The 19,863-nt window shown below is 41.2% G+C and overlaps 1 protein-coding gene and 1 long non-coding RNA gene across 2 annotated transcripts in view; both read left to right on the forward strand.

The window, feature by feature from the left end:
* sema3d (sema domain, immunoglobulin domain (Ig), short basic domain, secreted, (semaphorin) 3D) overlaps positions 1 to 12,282 on the forward strand; it is a 39,922-nt gene extending 27,640 nt beyond the window's left edge. The window contains exons 15-18 of the mRNA XM_034215727.1: positions 83 to 240; positions 1,982 to 2,046; positions 2,244 to 2,383; positions 11,095 to 12,282. Of these exons, the coding sequence (XP_034071618.1) occupies positions 83 to 240; positions 1,982 to 2,046; positions 2,244 to 2,383; positions 11,095 to 11,559 (828 nt within the window). The 3' untranslated portion in view covers positions 11,560 to 12,282. The remainder of the gene's footprint in view (positions 1 to 82; positions 241 to 1,981; positions 2,047 to 2,243; positions 2,384 to 11,094) is intronic.
* Positions 12,283 to 14,810: 2,528 nt separating this feature from the next.
* Positions 14,811 to 16,659, forward strand: LOC117545781. The gene is made up of 3 exons (XR_004568880.1): positions 14,811 to 14,873; positions 15,528 to 15,633; positions 15,969 to 16,659. It is a non-coding gene; the product is annotated as an uncharacterized LOC117545781 (long non-coding RNA).
* The last annotated feature ends 3,204 nt before the right edge of the window (positions 16,660 to 19,863 follow it).

Genomic DNA, 19,863 nt, shown 5'->3' on the forward strand with positions numbered 1-19,863 from the left:
AACCAAATTAATTTCCTTTCTAAATAATTCATTTGAACTTGTACCTTCCCTAAAGCAAAGTGTGGTGTGTGTTTCATTATAGCAACAGCTCTATGTGGGTTCAAGTGAAGGGCTAGCCCAGGTCTCACTCAGTAGATGTCACCTGTATGGCCAAGCCTGTGCTGAGTGCTGCCTGGCTCGAGACCCGTACTGCGCCTGGGACGGAAACACATGCTCTCAATACGTCCATGCATCCAAGAGGTAAGATACAGTCTTGAAAATTCACATTCGTACAGCATTAACCAACATGAAAATGTATCTTTATAATTCTTTTTTTTGTTAAGAGCCAGTAGATGGATACAGTATTCACAGTAAACATATAGGAATTAAAAAGCTGTTACTCTTTGCACACTCAGGACAGGAACAACAATGGTGTGCCTGTTGTTGACTCGTGAACTTTGTAAAAATAATGACAGGCCATGGTAACTTGTGCTCAAATGTTCTAAGTTATGAACCCAATGCACCCACATCGTTTTTTAGGTGTATTCTGCTTTACATCACTCACCATATAAACAAAGAGAGGTAACGCTGTGTTTATAAAAAAACACATTTTATATCAAGGTCTGTCACATATCAAAACCCAAACCCTATAATCTGCTTTAAACTGACCCTTTGTTGCACTACTTATCCATGGTGTGTGTGTGCGTGTGTGTGTGTTTATTCTTGGACTGTCAGGCAAAGTTCATAGTTCTTGCTAAATATGTTTTCTATTTTGGCTCTTGTCACATATTCAGCATTTTTCCATTCCAAAGGTTATTAGTCCATTTGAGGCATTGGTTTTAGATGCTGTTCCTCAACTGATTAATGCTACTGTCATTCCATACCTCTACAGTTCACTTCTTAGGTGAAAAAGCACATATGGGTGTTTTACTGCATGTGTGTGTTTTTGTTTGTGTGCTTGCTCTTCAGAATATATACCCTACAGTTAGAGGTCACAATGCCATATTATTGGCCAGTGGGGATGCTGTTATGGTTTGTGGAACAGTGGAGTTCCTGCGTTTGGTTTCCAGTGCTATTTGAAAGATGATCTCCACAGTGTCAGTGAGTGTAGGCTACAGATGTCCCATCACAGTGGACTGACAGAAGGTGGAGGAGGTAAAATCAATACAAACTGAAGGAGCGGAAGTGAGCGTCATCAAGCCAGAGGCCAAAGAAACATTGTTTGAATGTCATTTTTGTAGGGAATAAATAACTCTGTAGTAGACAGAATGACTTCAGAACTTGTGGTGTATTTGCCTGAGGTTTTACAGGTGTTAACTGGAGTAAGACACTGAAGGTTAACAGTAATCAGAGGTCACCCTAAATCACATGTAAAGTGGTTCTGAAAAACACCTTTGCTAAAGGTAATATTCAGGCAACTTCTTCACATGTTCATTCATTTTGAGGGGTGTAAGAGGTGTTTTTTTAATTTACTTATTTTCTCCAATCCACCTACACCAAGGTTATGTTTCTGGCTCTGTTTTTTTGTTCATCTGTCAGCAGGGTCACTGAATAAACTACTGGCCCACAATTCAATTAATTTGGAATGGGTATCATAGGCCAAGGAAAAGCCCATTACACATAAGAAAAATCCAAATCACAGGGGGTGGGATGCAAAAAGTATTTATAACTTTTGTTAGCAATTTGAGATCAGTAAAATGATTTCCCTACTGGTAAAATGCAAGTGAACTTTCGCTGAAGTTTGTAAAACAAATGATCAGAAACAGCTCTCAATGTGTTGTTTGAACAGTCCAAGCTATACACAATAAATCATCCTCTTTGCCAAGTGCCATTCTATTTTTATGTTTTATATTTTTTAATGTTCTGTCTCAGTTGAAAAATAACTGAAAATGGATGATTTGTGTGAGAAAATATGGTTGTCGGCACTGTCTCTTACATTTGATCAAAATGTGTATTTCCAATCTCTTGCAATCTATTTACACGCTGTGTGTTTGTTTTCCAGGCGAGCCAGAAGACAGGACATCAAGCATGGAGACCCAGCCAGCCAGTGCTGGGACACCAAAGACAGTACGTAGACTGTGTTCTCTTAATAAATGCAGCCTTTATCTGTCTTCTTAAGAAAATCTCTCTGCGAGCTGTAAACACACATCCAGGAAACAGATAAATGTATTACTTAACAAGTCTCAAGAGGATACCTGCAAGACATCTTTTTTTTTAGAACCAGAGAAAATACTTTGGATCAATAACAGTCATGTTTTCTGCAGGTCTTGTTGGGGGACGTGTGGAGGAGAGAGTCCTTTATGGGGTGCAGAGCAACTCCACCTTCCTCGAGTGTATCCCCAAATCTCAACAGGCTCAGATCCGATGGTACATACAGAGAAGTGGATCTGAACGCAGAGAGGAGGTCAGAGAGTGCACTAATCGACACACCTGTACACACACACACACGCACACACACACACCTGTACACACACACATACACACACACACAAACACACAACACACACACACACACACACACACAACACACACACACACACACATGTACACACACACCATGTACACACACACGCACGCACGCACACACACACACACACACACACACATACACACACACACACACACCACACACACACACACACACACACACACACACACACACACACACACACACACACACACACACACACACCACCATCATCACATAAACTATCTCCCTCATTCTTTCCTTTCTTCCTTTCTCTATATTTATATATTCACTTTGAAGTTTGAAGAGGGACTTTGTTTTCTTACTGTACAGGGGTTACATGTCTTCATGCCAAGTCTTAAATCTGAGAACATGGGCAAAAAACAGACATTTATTGCTGCGACAGTAATTACTTTTAAACATCTGAAAACACATTTGACTTGGACAACTTTACTTGCTATGAGCTTTAAAGGTCCCATGTCATACTGATCATATTTCCATTGTTGAGGTCTACGAGAATAGATTTAAATTGTGCAATTTTCCAAACTCACATTGGTTTCTCATACAGCATCTCTGTATACTATAGTATGTATAATTCACCAGGTATTCACTCTCTGTCCTAAACGGCTTGTTGGAGCTCCTGCCCCCCCCTCCCTGTGAGCCCAGTGTGCTCTGATTGGTCGGGACGTTGCTAGGCTCGTTGCTGCGAGCTACTACGAGCTGCTGTGAGGAGCGGACAGGTTTCCGGGTCGGCGATACAGCGAGAACAAGCAAATTTCATCCTGAGCACACACAAACACTCACAGCCGAAGTAAAAACAATAAGTGTGGCTTGATATTGAGTAAGAAAAAGGTTTATAACGCTGTGAGAATGGGTCTGCGGAGAGCATTTCTCCGCCATCCCAACTCATCTATTACCAGCGTTCAGGGAGCTCTATGCAACTCCATGGGGACTCCCTGTTAGTTAGCCAAGGGATCCTGGTGTGTGAGGTGCTCCGCGGATTGGTCCATTTGGGCCAATTCGGTCATTTGTTGTTGATTTGGGTGTTCACACGTCACAGAACCCAGGAAGAAAACAATGGAAAACGAGAAATCTCCAAGGAGGCGTTCTGGGGCAGCATAGACAGGTCTTTTCTGTGTTAGAGTTTTACTCGCTAGGGTGTACTTTGAGGGTTTTTGACTCTGCATACCGTTTACATGCATAAAAACCTTCATAACACCCAAGGGGACGGTTAATAACCGGAAAATCATGACATGGGCCCTTTAAACTCTGAAGCAACTGCTTATAGCACACATCACAATGCTACTGGTCCTGCTTATCTTTGTAAAGATTGTAACAATGCTTGGACAGAGAGAATGCTTTTCACAGCTTACAAGTACTACATAGTCAGATGGATAACCAAAGCAACATTTGTTGTGGAGTTAGAGGTAATATTGGATCCATTCGGTTCTCACTAGTTCCTTAAATAAGGTCATTATTGATATTTATGGGTGTCCAGGGCTTTCTGAAATGTTTTGCAGCCCCTCTCTTATCTAGAAAAGTGAGGAATGACTCAAACCAGACCCATCTGTGGGGACGGGGCATTATCTGTCTCATATGAAAAATGAGGGGAAAGAACACTGAGCATGACATGTAATCTTCCTTTCACCTAATTTTTTGAAGTAATGATGCTGGAATGCAACTGTGGATCGTAAAAAAAAGTTTATGGACACTTAAGCTGTTGAAAATACTTTCTACAGCCAAAGCAACCTTAGTTGAAAATGTATATGGCGATGTTTGTCGTAGTCATTGTTGGTGATAGAATACATATAATTGTCCTTTTTAGGCCATATTGTGTGTTAATGTCCAGCTCTTGCAAAGTGTTGAATATTAAGAACTGATTTACAAATCTGTTAAACACGTTTGCTCTTTTATCTTTGCTAATTGTCATTGCTTGGGACCAAAGTCACTTTTAAACTCCTTGGAGACAGGATGTTGGACAGAGAAGCACACTCAGGGACAGAGGGTTTAATGTGTTTGTGTTTGAGGTGCTGAAAGGAACTCATTGATGATGACACTCGTCTCCTGAAACAGACAACAGAGAAAAGCTTACTCAGCACCTTGGTGCCACCCCCTCACCTATAAAAACATACAAACCTTCCTCCACCCACTGTGAGTGGCCTGTATTCCACTCAACCCACTCTCTCCTCTATCTCCTCACTTCCTGCTAAACTTCTTTACTCCCACGACTGGTCCCATGTCCTCTCTCTCAGGGGGAATGTAAACAAAATAACAGGTGCAAAGGCCACTAAGACCCATGTGTTCCTTAATAGGCCCACACAGCAGAAAACCTGCGTTTTCTTTAGTGTTTGTGTGTGTGTGTGTGTGTGTGTGTGTGTGTGTGTGTGTGTGTGTGTGTGTGTGTGTGTGTCTGTTTGCATTTTTCTTTATGATCTCCTAAAGCAGAAATGCATAACAAAGTGCTCCCTAGGGATAGCCATGTGTTTTTTGGTAATGAACACAATGGGGTGTTTTCTGTGTTTGTGTGTCTAGGCATGCAATGATATTTGACCTATTGTACTCTAGACAAAGTGATGAAGAAGTGAATGCAGGAGTTCTTCCTCCCTTAGGATTGTCATGTGATAGACACAGAGCTAAACAAATACAGCAGAATGGGCAGAATCTGTTGGATCAGCAGCAATTCAGTATTTATAGTATTTATAAAGGCAACACGTCTAACAGATTTGGCTGTGATCATTTACATACATTTGTACGAGATTAATATTGTAAATATATTCTCTGCCAATGTAAAGATAGAGACAGCCACCACCTAGACAGGCAGCCCAATACAAATGTTTTCTTTCCAAAAAATGATATTAGACTGCACTCTCAGTTATAATATAAACTTGTAAGCAAGTTTGTCATACTTATAAAGGCTGCTTTGGTGCATGAACAATAATGACTGAAACCCAAATAAACCATTAATACAAAATAAATGAAAAAGACAGTTCAGCATTTGCATGAATAAATAAACAAATGTATTTATTTGGCACAGCAGCCAGTGAATATTTAAAATGTTTGTACAGAAAAGCAAAGACCAAAGGAAACTGCAGCACAAATGCACAAAGTAATTATACACTGCTGAAAGATACATTGTTTCTACTAATGAGCTAACAAAAAGGCATTTAATTAACATGTTGGACTACAAACATGGCTTTCAAACTGAATATGCCAATTAGGAAGTGATTTGAGAGAAACATTTTATCAATTCTGACTGTGAGTCCAATACTTCTAAGTTTTCTTTCCCAATCCCCTCATTGGCAACATACCTTTAAAAATAAGTGGTAGTTAGTTAAACTGACTACCACAGCAATACTGATGACAGTCAAAACAAAGTAAAAGAGTTCAAGTGAACCACATCAAGCTGGCGGTCAAATAAACACTTTACTTCTTTGTGTGTGTGTGTGTGTGTGTGTGTGTGTGTGTGTGTGTGTGTGGTGTGTGTGTGTGTGTGGTGTGTGTGTGTGTGTGTGTGTGTGTTGTGTGTGTGTGTGTGTGTGTGTGTGTGTGTGTGTGTGAATATTAAAAACATGGTGATGTTAAATCAAAACTCCCAAAGTTAATCACGTTTGACACATTTTTGTGTTAAGATGAATTAACGACACAGGCGTTGGTAGATAGTGAATATGATGATGGTGGGATAGAGCTTATCTCTCAGCTGGACATGTGCTGTTGAAACAGGTGATTTCTGAAGTGTCTGGCTAATTTCACCCTCACTCCCTGTGCTTTTCATCCCTCTCCGTTTCCATCTGTCCGTCATCCCCTTCCCTCTTCTGTCCCTCAACCTCTTTCATCAGTCGCACCTTATTCTCTCCTCACTTAATTTCAGCCTTCACGCTCCTTCTCCGTCTACTTTGTCTCCTCATACTTTAAGTGACATCTCCGCTATTTCCCACAGTCTCTTCCCTTCTGCGTTTCCCTCCACACTTTCTGCCTCCTAATGGGTTTTGATTAAGGCATCCTCAACCAGCTGCTCACAGCACCTGCAGCACACCACCAACACACACACTATCCCCTCGTAAAAAGTCAGCTATTAAAGATTTGAGCTGGAAAAGATTCCTCAAGACTTTCTCACAGCATCATTTTGTTTGTGTGCATCTGTAAGTACCGTGCTTATTCACCTACCAGAGCCAGGAATGCAGGCCCATTAGAAAATAAGAAAAAGCAAGAATGATGTAACATTGTATCCATGGTGTTCATTAGAACCAAGCACAGCCTGCCTTAAAGCAAGATAAGTTATTAACCTGACACTTAAGATGTGCTTACATCTTAAACCTTTAAACCACTTACCCACAATCTTGCTTCATTTAACTTATTAAAGCTGGGTTTCATTGGATTACACCACATGCAGGCAGGCTTGGTCACTGTTACGTTCCCTCCTGGACTAGGGGTACCAAAGGGAAGTGACACAATATAAAATAACCGGGTGAGAGAAAAGAGGAGAGGACACTGATTTGTGAAGCCACATGGTCTTTTAATTGACAAAAGAAAAAGAGGCTCACCAGCCAATTTGCAAAGCAAACTTAAGGTAACTAAGAACAACTTTCTTCTGAAAGAAAGTGACTAAATTAAACAATACACAAAGGTAAACTGGAGCACATCTAACAATGAGCAAAATACAGGTTGACCTAACAGGTAGAGATGTTACGTATTGCGCCGAGGCTTCGGAGCGTGTGTCGAGTAATCCCCGAAGCTTTTTGTGAAGCTTGTATCGAGGCTTGTATCGTTTTGGGCCAGTGACGTCACCGAGGACGAACGAAGCCTCGCTGCCCCTCAATACCACGTGACTGCTTTAGAAAGTGCTTTAGATCGGTTGAACCACAACGCTCATATTACCAATGGATGTATAATAAGAACGATATTACCCCTCCTATACCCGGGCCTGGTGACACGATGGAATTAAGAGAGCTCAGACCCTCACTTATAGGTCGGAACATATCATAAGTATAAATAAATGTAGGAATAAATAAATACAGGAATAAATAGTATGCAGTTTTTTCGGGAAGATCCAGTGTGTGGGCTGTGGCTCAGCTGGAAAGCAGTTGACTCACAACCGCAGGGTCCCTGGTTCAACGACTGAACAATGCGTATTTTTTTTGTTTATAAAAGCTACAGCTAAATGAGATAATGTAGTTAATAAATAGTCTTTGATATGGTTTAGCCTTTCTCAGGCTACAACATGGTTAAGTTTACGAATATTATTAAGGAATACAAATCCCTCTTTGCAATGTTTACCAGCCTCCTTAGGCTTTTCAATCACAATCATTAAACTGGAATAAATACAATATTGTTAACATGAAAATATGATTTTATGTTCGTTGTTTAGAGTTATTCTAAGACTTTGCCTTTACTCATTGGGAACTCAGTATGAGATAAAGCACACTGTTGAGATGTCAAATCTGCCTGTTTTACACACTTTGACCAACAGGGGGGTTTGTGTTCAGATGAAGCCCATGATGAAGCCTCAACCCTTTTGCAAACCAATTGGCTGGAAAGCTTCAAAAGCCTCTACACACCAAACTGACACCAAAGAACACGTCCCGACGGAACGTCGGCTCACGTCTCCTGCGTCTTGGCCATGTTACGCACTGGAACACACCGCAAATACTTCAGCCGACGGCCAAGTTGCACGTACGAACTGCGCATGCGTGAGTGGCAATAACTCTCCTTACCAGCAGGGCGTCGGTAGCGTGTATTCGTCATTCAAAAGAGAGAAACAACCGGAAGACAGACTGCGTGATACACCGAGAGAAGAAGAACAGACTGCGTGATATAAAACAAACAACAAATAGCATGTGTGTTCCATTTTCACTCTACAGCGAGAAGCTCATGGGGCTTTCCCGAACCCGTGTCGAGAGCTGGAGTTAAATGAAATCTCAGATTTGCCTTCTTAATAGTTTGTTTGGGTTCCTCACTTCCGTTTCGCTTCTCATGCACTGATTCGCTAGCTGAACAGCCAATCAGAGTGATTTGGCCGATGGCCCCCCGATTCAACAAGTAGAATCGGCGGCGGAAAGTGTCGGAACGGCCGAAAAGACACAACGGTGCACGACGATTCAGTACACACCAATCTGAGTAGGGCGACACAACGCTCATCGACGGCCCGACATCTATCGATGCCGATAATCGGCTCGGTGTGTAAGAGGCTTTAGGCTTCAACTCGCCATCACTACTAACCAGGGTTGGGTTGTAACGGAATACATGTAACGGCGTTACGGAGTCAGAATACAAAAATCAAGTAACTGTATTCAGCTCGCGTTACATTTGAAAAATGAGTAATCTGATTACAGTTACTTTCGTAAACCTGAAGTGAATACATTTTGGATTACTTATTGGAATTATTGGTTGAAAGATTTCCTCACAACATTTAATATTCATTACTAAAGGTACAGCCGAATCATCACAGCGCACAAAACCTATTACCGCCGCAGATGGACCAAAAAAGGGACCGTTTTAAAAAAATGTGCGGGTCCACTCAGTGAAACAATAACAGCGAAACATGGAGGAACACAAGTCTGCGTTTAAATCGTGTGTGTGTGTGTGTGTGTGTGTAGAGGTGTGTGTGGTTAAAACACATCAGCCTGCGGTCGCTCTTAGCCTTTCTAAGGATTCTGAAGGTAAACACAGTGAAGGCGGTGCGTGAAAGGCACAGCGCGCTCGTCTTCTCAGAGGCTGAGTTAACCCTCCCGCTGCCTCCTGGCGCTGCAGAGATTTCATGAAGTGAAGGAGGTGTTCCTTCTATAAAACAGCTGTGGGCAGCAGATACTGCGAGTGTCATGGACATGAATTCATAGATCAAGGCAGACTGGTGCACACACTCTCCTGTTTTGCCAATCCGGTGCTTAAACAAATATAGCTCTACACCCCTGGCTGAAATGTCCTTAAAATGAAGTCCGAGTTCGAAATATATCTCAAATAGTAAAAACACGTTCAGTTTCCTTTTGCTTTTTGTGTCTCCTGTACACCAAAACATACCCATCTGTGATGGAAAAAGAAAGTAATCCCAAAGTAATCTAAAAGTAATCTGAATACGTTACGAATAACTGTAACTGTATTCAGATTACTTTCAGAGCCATGTATTCAGTAATCAGTAACTGATTACATTTACAAAGTAACCTTCCCAACCCTGCTACTAACTAACAGGTCTCACACAAAGACACGACACATGCTGCACATGTCGCACATGTCACACATGTCACACATGCAGCCAGACAAGAAGGAAGAGAGCGACTGCCGCCTTTCTCAGGTCCTTTATGGAGGCCCTGATTGGGGATTGGGAGCACCTGAGGAAGAGGCTGCACCTGGAGGGAGACAATCAGGGGGAAAGGGAGAGAGGCACACACACAGACACCCACACACAAGCACCCACTACGGCACGTAACAGTCACACATACAAATATGTGTGTACCTACAAATACAGAGCTTCATACAATTTGCTTTAAAGCTGCATCACTATTCCTTGAAGGAATAGGCTTATTCAAATGCTGAGACACAAAGAGGTACACGAACAAAGACACACCATCTGGGTGAGTTTAAATGACTGGCATTACGTAGCCACAGATGCCTTTGTTTGGATGGCAGAGGGCCCCGGCTTTAAGACACACAAACAAACATATAAATACCAATCGAATGAGCAGAGGCATTGCATAAGGGAGTTTTTATGTGTTTGATATGTATCCATGTGGTTTGTAAATCAGTTAGGTGTGTGAGGAAATGAGAATGTGATGGGAGACAGACTAGTAGGTCTAATGGCGGTAAGGGTCAAGATCCAAAGAGTCTCAGAGGCCTGGGGGTCTGCCTCTGGCTGGACAACACATCATCAGTGTCAGACCCTAAAAAACCACACACACATTCATATGGAGAAGGATAAACAGGCAAATATTCATGCTTTCCTACATGCAGTTCGCGCCTGGGCCTCTTGCTCTAGCTGTCTTATCTTACACCTCTGGGGGGCCGGGAGCAAGGCTGTGGGAGGTATGCTTTTGAAGCATCCATACACACACACACAACACACACACCACAACACACACACAATCTGCCATGCTCTTTTGCTGTCCTCTGAACACAGCTGTGTTGTTTTAGGCCCTGACAGCGGCCACCTGATGAATCATTATTCATTATGTATGCTAAATGAAAAGAGCAGACCATACACATTAGCACGCTACTTACCCTACTTGAATGTGTGAACACACACACACCACACACACACCAGTTTTGCCAAATACCTTCTTTAGCATCTGCTTACTGCTTACACTCATCATGCATCTTAATATATCTCCACGTCACATAATGACCCCTGGCTCCCCAGCCTGAGGTTGACACTCACCACACCCAATTCAATATGTTTCCTGTTTCAGGGGTCATTACCATGTTTAACGCACCTTGGATACAAATCAGGTGTGAAAATCTATGTGTGTACAGGGTGGCATCTATCAAGCAGGTGATTTGTAATGTTAAGCCATTCGGATTGATTATTTTGGGGGTTAGGGAAACTAACCTTCGTGTTTTATTGAATGAATTTAGAGTCATGCAAGGAAATATTTGCCTGATTTTGTTACCATGACCTTGTTCTTTGTGATAAAGCTCTTATCCATTTTGTTTTCCCCCAGGTCAAACTGGATGACCGTGTTGTACACACAGATCGAGGTCTCCTGATTCGCTCCCTCCAAACCTCTGATGCCGGTGTGTACGTATGCGTTGCTCAAGAGCACACGGACTTCACCCACACTCTCCTCCGTCTCAAGCTTCAACTCGTTACAAATGGACAACTGGATGGAAAGCCCAAGCCCAGTGAAGACCCTGCAGTGGAACTACGCCATGGCGTGGATTCCCGGCAGCACTATAAAGACTACTTGAGAGTGATGAGCTCCCCCTTCGGCTCTCTGGAGGAGTACTGTGATTCACTGTGGCTGGAGAAGAGGCCGACAAGAATACGGGGACGAGGCTTAGGAGCTGGAAAATGGAAACATATGCAGGAAATGAAGAAGAACAGGAACAGGAGACAACACAGAGAGAGGGAGGAAGAGCGGGATAAACAGGAGCGAGGGAGAGTGGTGAGGACAGCAAATCAGTGAAGGGCATGGTAAAAAAAACATCAGGGTTAGTTGTCTATTCTTAAAAAAGCAGAACGTGACACAGAACAGATACATTCATAAGCAAGCTAAATCTAAGCTTGTTTATATGGTGTGAAAGACCAGTATTAATTTTCAACGAGCAAATGTAATAAGTATTAAATGAGCGAAGAGAAGTAGCTGTTATACGTCATTTCTTTTCAACACCTGTTCTGTGTAGAAAACATGCTTTTAAAACCGTCAGAGACTGAATGACCACATTTTTGGCAATGTTAAAAACGTTGCTAAGTATCTATCAACTTCTATGCAAGCCACAGTGATTATGGAGATAAACTGACCAGATGAAGGATTGCAACATTAGTGCAATTTCCTTCAGTTGCCACTGGCAAAATATATCTCCTAACCACAGACTGAAGGTGATCCTTTGACCTTTTCCAAAATTGCTGAGATTAGAAAAAAAATAAAAGTAACAGACTTTGCTTTTGGTGATGACAATGGATTAATGTTGAAAGACTGTAAATATTTATATACCATGTACAGGAGATGTGGCATGCTGAATGTAGTCTCATTACTGATTGACATAACTATGATAATCCTGTATTATGCTTGAGCTGACAAAATGTCATATTTTTGTACAAACTTTTCACTCGTATATACCAGTACTGTAGATTTGATAGTTTTTCTAATTGCTGAAAGTTATTTTAAATAAATGTTCTTGGAAACTCTGTGACCAGAATGCTTGCTTACTTTGTGTGAAGACATACAATCAAAACACAGAAAATCTATGACTGTAAAAATGCAGTCACAGGCATTCTTGGGGCAACCAGCAGACACCGGTGGAGAATGGACTAGAGTTGGTTCAGCTGAGCCTCTCCTGATATAGCATCACAAGTCCCCTGTACACTGTATGCAGATGTCACAATGATTCAGGACCAGCTGGTCTCTTGTTATAGTGTGTGTGGGCAACTGTGTTTGTGTGAAAGGGAGGTACGTGGGCATTTTCAGGAGAACCATGAAAACGTGAAAGTCTGTGATCAAACTAAGACATTTTCATAACAAAATTTGATAATACTGTAGGAGCGATTTTATGGGTGGTTGTTGGCGTGTCAGTTTTACTTTATTTATAGTGGCAATATTATTTGGAACACTTGGTGGCGGGGGTTAGCTGCACCGGGTGTAATAAAAGGGGTCATAGTGACTGGAAGAGTGAGGACACAGGAGGAAGAGCACACCAATCTAACCAGCCCGGCAGATGCTCAAGATACAACCATTCACTCGGTAATTAAACCTTGGTAATGTAAACTTTTCAATAACCTCATTCTAAACTGTGCCAGACCGGAAAGCATCTGTTATGTGTCTGCGTCTGGATCACTCATAATCCTGTGAAGTAATGGCAAAAAGAATATAGGACATTGGAACAACGAAATTGCCATTACAAATACCATTCAAGTTGTTTGGATTTAATGCTGACAACAATATGACAAAGATTTCTCAGTACAAAGGTTTCTCTCTGTAGAGCTCTGGTGACACACAAATATAAATGTATAGTCTACATTCACTGTGCACCTGGGCCAGCAGTTGGTTGAACACAAGCCTAAAAAACATGCTAAATGTTAATGAAGTAGTTACACCAAAATGGGTTGAGGAAGAATAAGCCATCAACATGGGCAAAAGGATACATCAACAACAAACTATTGTTTTCCGTAATAGGTTTTGATGCACCACCCAACCACCAAACAACAATCCAAATGAAACTGTTTCAAATACTATACTTTATATGATGCCAAAACAATTTTGATGGCCCAAATACATCTAATGGAGTATTACAAAACATATTCTAGGTTACTCAACTTCATCCAATCATATTTTGCAGTATGCAAGCAAACATGCTTTTCTGGCTATTCTGACCCACAACCCTGATATATGAGCAAGAGGGTTATAGACAGTTCAAGGCAAAAATGATATGACCTGTTATTATGTTCCAATTGTATGCACATGCAACAGTGCATACTTGTTAAGGCAGCTGCATAGTAGCCTACTGCAAGTAAAAATAAAAATAATGTAGATATGGACAGGTGCATGCTGGCTGTGTTCTTTGTCTAATTGTCTCAGATTTGTCTCTCTTCTGGTTAATTATTATAAAGTTTATGCTAGGAAATGCACTTGTGCATTTGAAAAATTGTTTGTTTGGGGTTTGAAAATAAGTAATCAGTGGTTTAATTTGTATATCAAAATAGGTTTTTTTGTAGCCTACATGTCTTTTTCTGGGTATCTCATATATTATGTTTATTCTTATAAGAATTGACATGTCACAATCACATTGTTTTTCTGATTGTCATGGTGCAGCCATTTTTTCTGACACTGATCCCTCCCCCTATATGAAGACTATAAAAACATATTCCTAGTTAGCCTTTGAATTATTTTTCTGATGTCATAGGCCTCCACTATTTTTGGTGAGGCTTGGCATGTTGTTTCCTTAACTTTTAAAAAATACCAGAATGCGCCTAATTTCATTGTAGGCTACTGGCCCTCAATACCTATGCACATACAGTGAGGACTGCCTAGACCGGTCTCTCACTTTGTGTTTCTCTACAGTGATTCTCCACGTTTCTTATAACAAAGACAATAAATATTTCAACACTGCCTCCTTGTCTATAGTTTATTTATCAGTCAGCTGCAAAGAACAAACTACATCTTCCCAAAAAAGGAAACAGCATAGGGACACCAGTAAAGCACGAGAACAGACTTTAGCACAGTATTACTTAAGAAATAAACACAAATGGTATACGTCTCTGAATAAACTGAATTAAATGTTTAGATTATAATCACAATTTTTTTAGAGAAGCACAGTGCATAATGGCAAACATTTTGTAGAAATAAATGTACTCGTAGAAATCTTTGGCTAAGATCAGTGTTGTTTGCATCCTTCTGGTTCTACACATTAATAATTCCCCCATCTGCCTCTCACTTTCATGGGATAAATACGGTGGCCGGCAGGTGCAAACGCGGAACAAACGGCCCCAAAACGCATACATAAAGCAGGAAACACCTGCAAATAATGAAATGAAAATCAAACAAACCCTGAAAACAAATACAACAGAAAAAACGCTGCATTTACAGAAATGATATGCAAAGTCCAAAGCACATACAAATCCCAAAACACTTACAAAAAAAACCATTCCGGAAGTGCTCCAGGCCTCTAGGGGGCAAGCTTACGTGGAACAGATTGATGTCTGACCAGACATAGAGGAAACGAACAAGAGTGATGGAAATCGAGAGGAAAGAAAGTTCATTTAAGTGGAGAAAGATATAAGAAGGTAAGTTTTGTTTTTATACATAGAGCGTCATATTTATATAGCTAGCGTGAGCGTGCCTAACTACTACACCAGCTGAGGAGAGCTTCACGTGAAGAGAAGATAAAGTGAGGTGAATAACATTGTTAAAAGAGATGACAAATCAAGTGCAGGCAAATAACACGGGCCGTAGTGAGTACCGCGGAAAAAGGACATTTTGAAATTCATTAGCAGTTTGTTTATATGTATGTATTTGTGTATTGATGTTGCAACTATACAGAGCTTTAGCAATAGGCTACTATATGTAACTATGGTCATGCTAATAAAGCTATTGAATTGAAGAGAGAGAGAGAGAGAGAGAGAGAGAGAGAGAGAGAGAGCAGATTGAGAGAGCTGAGATGAGAGAGAGAGAGAGAGAGGAGAGAGAGAGAGAGCGAGAGATAGAGAGGAGGAGATGTGACAACATCATGTGAAGAAGGGACAAAGTAATGACAGGAGAGTAGTGTGGCATTAGACATGCTCAAGAACAAATATAGAGACATTCAAGGAGAGAGAGAACACAGATTCAACGGTAAACATGATGTATCTTTCTATTTATTTAGCTAACCACTATTTAGACTATGTGTTTTTGATTAACTTGATTAAATGGATTTACTACATCAATGTATGTCTTTTCAGGCCGCCATGTTTTGTCCTTTCTGTGGCCAACATCTGGGGACAGTTCAAGTGTTCTGTGGCTCCTGTGGCAAACATGTACAGTTTGTGGCAGAAGTTGAACACAACAGTAAGTTCATTCTTCAATGCAAGAAATAAGGATTCAACACACTACTCTGTTTAGAATACTAATTGGCAGATGCATACACTAGTTATCAGCATGAAGGACACATTTTTTCATTGTCTGTTTATGTGAAATATGTAGAAGCCATCATTAAATTGTAGACCAATGCATGATTAAATACACAAAACAGCTTATATTATACATTCATAATTGTGTATTAGTTCTATCTTTATAGAGAACAATATACATTTAGAATCAGATTTTGAGACAGTGAGCGGCTGGAAAGTCACACCGCCATGGGGCACAAACAGTTGCTGACGTGATGTTTTCTTCATTCTCAGGCGTTCCATAAGGAGGGTCAGGAACTCACGCTTGCGACCACCAGTGTCCCCTCCATCCTCAGTGTGTCCCTCATCATCAGTGAACTTAACTGACATCTCATGAGAGGGATCGAATGAGGCACCTTTGAAGCTGCGGATTGCTCCATCGCACACACTGGCTCTGTTAATATTGAACCTGCTGCAAGATGTATTTGTTATTTTTGCAGAGAGTTCTGCAACAATGTGTGCCGCAGTCAGGTATTCTGTGCTGGGAAAGACAAAGTGATGTATTGTAATATTAAATGATGAAGCTAGTAATAAGATTTACAGTATAGAATAGAAAAATTAAGTGGTAATAGTAACAATTAATACCTTTGCTCCATGTTGTCTTCTGGCTCAGACTGGCTATCAATAATGATAAGTGCATACACAGTTGTGTAGTTGCTGCAGTGAGAAGACAGTTGAATAATTACTTTCAAATACATAATATATGCATGACAGTCATATTTACAAAAGGATGTCAATCCTCTTCCTGTTTTTTCAATACATTGGGTTCTAAACTGACAACAGCACTTTGTCATACTCCTACACAATCCTTGTAAACATTTGAAATGGATGCAACAAAAAATATCTGATCTTTGAAAAATATTTGTGGGTGTTTTTTGTATTGTCTTCACTAAGATGTCAGATGTTGTGGGTGTCATTTGGAAATGTATAAAGTACAATTGTTCTGCTCCCTGGCAATGTTACCCACTGTGATTGGATGCTATACAAACAAACACATGTAAAATAAAGATACACAGCAAACAACTGTGTCACGATGCAAACTGTCAACATGGTTTACCTGTAGAAGTGGTTCTGACCCGGGGCAGACTGGACCTCTTCCTGGAATGGGGTTGGTGCTCCATCCTATTTTTTACCCAGGAAATAAGTGCACACAAAGGTATTTATTGATTTCATGTTCACAAATTCAAACCTACATGGTTATAATTACATTTTTAATTAGTCTTACCCGATCAGACGCTGGTTGCGGTGCCTGAGAGGTCTGATAAAGGTTAACAACAAATATATTCAAACTACTGTACTGTTAAAACATTCTGCTTCTTGTGGCACAAAATAATACGTTGACAATGTTTTATTTTACCCTGCAAACTGTTGTCCATTCGTGGAGTGCTCCACTTTTGGAACATTTGGAATGTCCCACACCTGCATACAAACAAATGACTGACTGAAATAAAATAAATTCACTTTAATTAAGAATAAATGCCACGATAAATCCAAACTGACCAAGGTACATTATATTGTTGACCGTCCTTTAACTCTCACATTAGGATTTACATTGAAGCACAATAAACCAACTCCTCTCTGCACCTATAATATATCTATATGATGTCAAGAGTTACATTTAGGTGCACAGTGCTGTCTCTTGACTTGCAAGCTCTTTCACCAAACAAGCTAACGCTAGCTGGGTAAATATGACGCTCTTTGTATCAAAACAAAACTTACCTTTTATATATCGTCTTTTTCCACTTCGATCAACTTCGTTTCCTCCGGCTTCAATTTGCAGCACTCTTGTTCGTTCCCCTCTATGTCTGGTCAGACATCAATATGTTCCACGTAGCGCGCCCCCTAGAGGCCTGGAACACTTCCGGAATGTTGTTTTTTGTATGTGTTTTGGGATTTGTATGTGCTTTGGACTTTGCATGTGGTTTTGGTATTTGCAGCGTTTTTTTGTTGCGTTTGTTTTCGGGGTTTGTGTGTTGTATTTAGTTTGCATCATTTCTGGAAATGCAGCGTTTTTTGGTTGTATTTGTTTTCAGGATTTGTTTGTTTTTCATTTGAGGATTTGCAGCTGTTTCCTGCTAATGTATTTGTTTTTGGCCGTTGTTCCGCGTTTGCACCTGCCGGCCACCGTAGATAAAGGCTGAGGATAATTACGAAAAATGGCCAAAGGAGGGGGGAAAAAGTAATTTAAAAATGAGAAGTTTGAGAGATGATGAAAACTTTAAGAGATTGAAAAAGGTATGAGAATGAACCAAAGGCATTAGCAAAGCATTGGCCGTTGGTAAAGTTAGAGACGTCGGTCATGTTTATGCGGTGTTTCCAGCACGGTCCTCACTGTCTGCAGTTCTCGCTGCTGCCAGCAGGCTCCGCCGGAGAATTTCGACAAAGTAAATCGTTCTTATTGGCTGTTCAGGTTAAGTGAATCAGCGCCACATGGAGTCTCTTTTCATTTGTCATCTTATCTAATCTTTCTAACACTCGGATATTTTCAGAACGACATGGGCATCGGAAATGAGGCGGTGAGTCAGAGTGGTGTGGACGTGATTTGCATGGCTGCTGTGTTTTAATGTTGTATCACAAAATCGGCTTGTATAGCTACAGGTCTTCCGGTTTCCAGCTGCTATTACGCAGGCCCAGAACGCTATAGCTGGCCCTATGTACAAGGCTGTAGTTATGGAAACTACGTCAGATTTGGGTCAATATTCTCGCGCGTAAAACAAGCTACTCACGAGCGGAAAATGTGCTTTTACACGCGCATAAAATGACCCTCGCGCGCAGATTAAACCCCCGCGAGCGGCTCTGCGCCCGCGAGCGGCTCTGCGCTCGCTCGCGAGAGAGACAGCCCTCTTGATTGCTCGCGGGAGTGTCAGCCTCGCGGAGTCTGTCTACGCGCGCGTGAAAAGTTTCTGCCACTTGGGGCGGAGCCAACTGGACTTTGATTGACAGCTGCCAGGAAACCCGGGGTTGCCAGGTTGATAAATGCCTGAACTGCCAAGAGCCGAGCAGTGACGGCAGCAAAATCAGTTGGACGAGATTGAATGGTAAAGTTGTCCATAAAAAACTATTATATTCGTAAAGTGTACAGCTAATATATATATATATATATATGATTCTGTTTTCTTCAAGGTTGTGTCTTCCTGGTCGAAAGTACTTATTGTAAGTCGCTTTGGACAAGCGTCAGCTAAATGCAATGTAATGTAATGTAATATACATTAATTTGATATAAAACAATATATGTTTCAGTGGGCTGTGTCCGTCGAAAACTGCTAGCTACTGTCTGCTGTACGCACCTAGATTTTGCTGCCGTCACTGCTCGGCTCTTGGTAGTTCAGGCATTTATCAAACCTGGCAACCCCGGGTTTCCTGGCAGCTGTCAATCAAAGTCCAGTGGCTCCGCCCCAAAGTGGCAGAAACTTTTCACGCGCGCGTAGACAGACTCCGCGAGGCTGACACTCCCGCGAGCAAGCAAGAGGGCTGTCGCTCGCGGGGGGTTTAATCTGCGCGCGAGGGTCATTTTATGCGCGTGTAAAAGCACATTTTCCGCTCGTGAGTAGCTTGTTTTACGCGCGAGAATATTGACCCAAATCTGACTCCATAGTAGTCTTTGTGTTCAAGTTCTTCGATCCTGGTTTAGTTGGAAAAGGTTGCACCAAACTGCACCTTATTGATGATGACAACAGTCAATAGAAAAGACTAGGCCCTACTTGTTGGTGATTTTGTTTTAAACATTGTCTGTAATAACAAGTGTGTATAACAAGATGATTACAAATGTTAGGTTGTTTATCCAGTAACTTCCTATCTACATAATGTACCTTGGCTTTACTTTACTAAATAAGAGGTGTACTTTCAGGTGTTGTTTCCTTGTATGGAGCTTTTCCCAATGTAGGCACATTTGGGCATCAAGCAGTTGTGAATCAATACATCAATCAATCAATCAATGTTTATTTATAGGCTATAGCCCAATATCACAATTGTTACATTTGTCTCAGTGGACTTCACAGTTTGTACAGAATATCAGTATGACAATACGACACCCTCTGTCCTTAGACCCTCACACCGTACAAGGAAAAACTTCCAATTGTCATTGTTGAATGAGTTAACCTGACCTTCACATTTGGCTGGAGAGGCACCA

The sequence above is a fragment of the Gymnodraco acuticeps genome, unplaced genomic scaffold, assembly GCF_902827175.1.
Source record: "Gymnodraco acuticeps unplaced genomic scaffold, fGymAcu1.1, whole genome shotgun sequence".
In the NCBI taxonomy this organism is placed as follows: Eukaryota; Metazoa; Chordata; class Actinopteri; order Perciformes; family Bathydraconidae; genus Gymnodraco; species Gymnodraco acuticeps.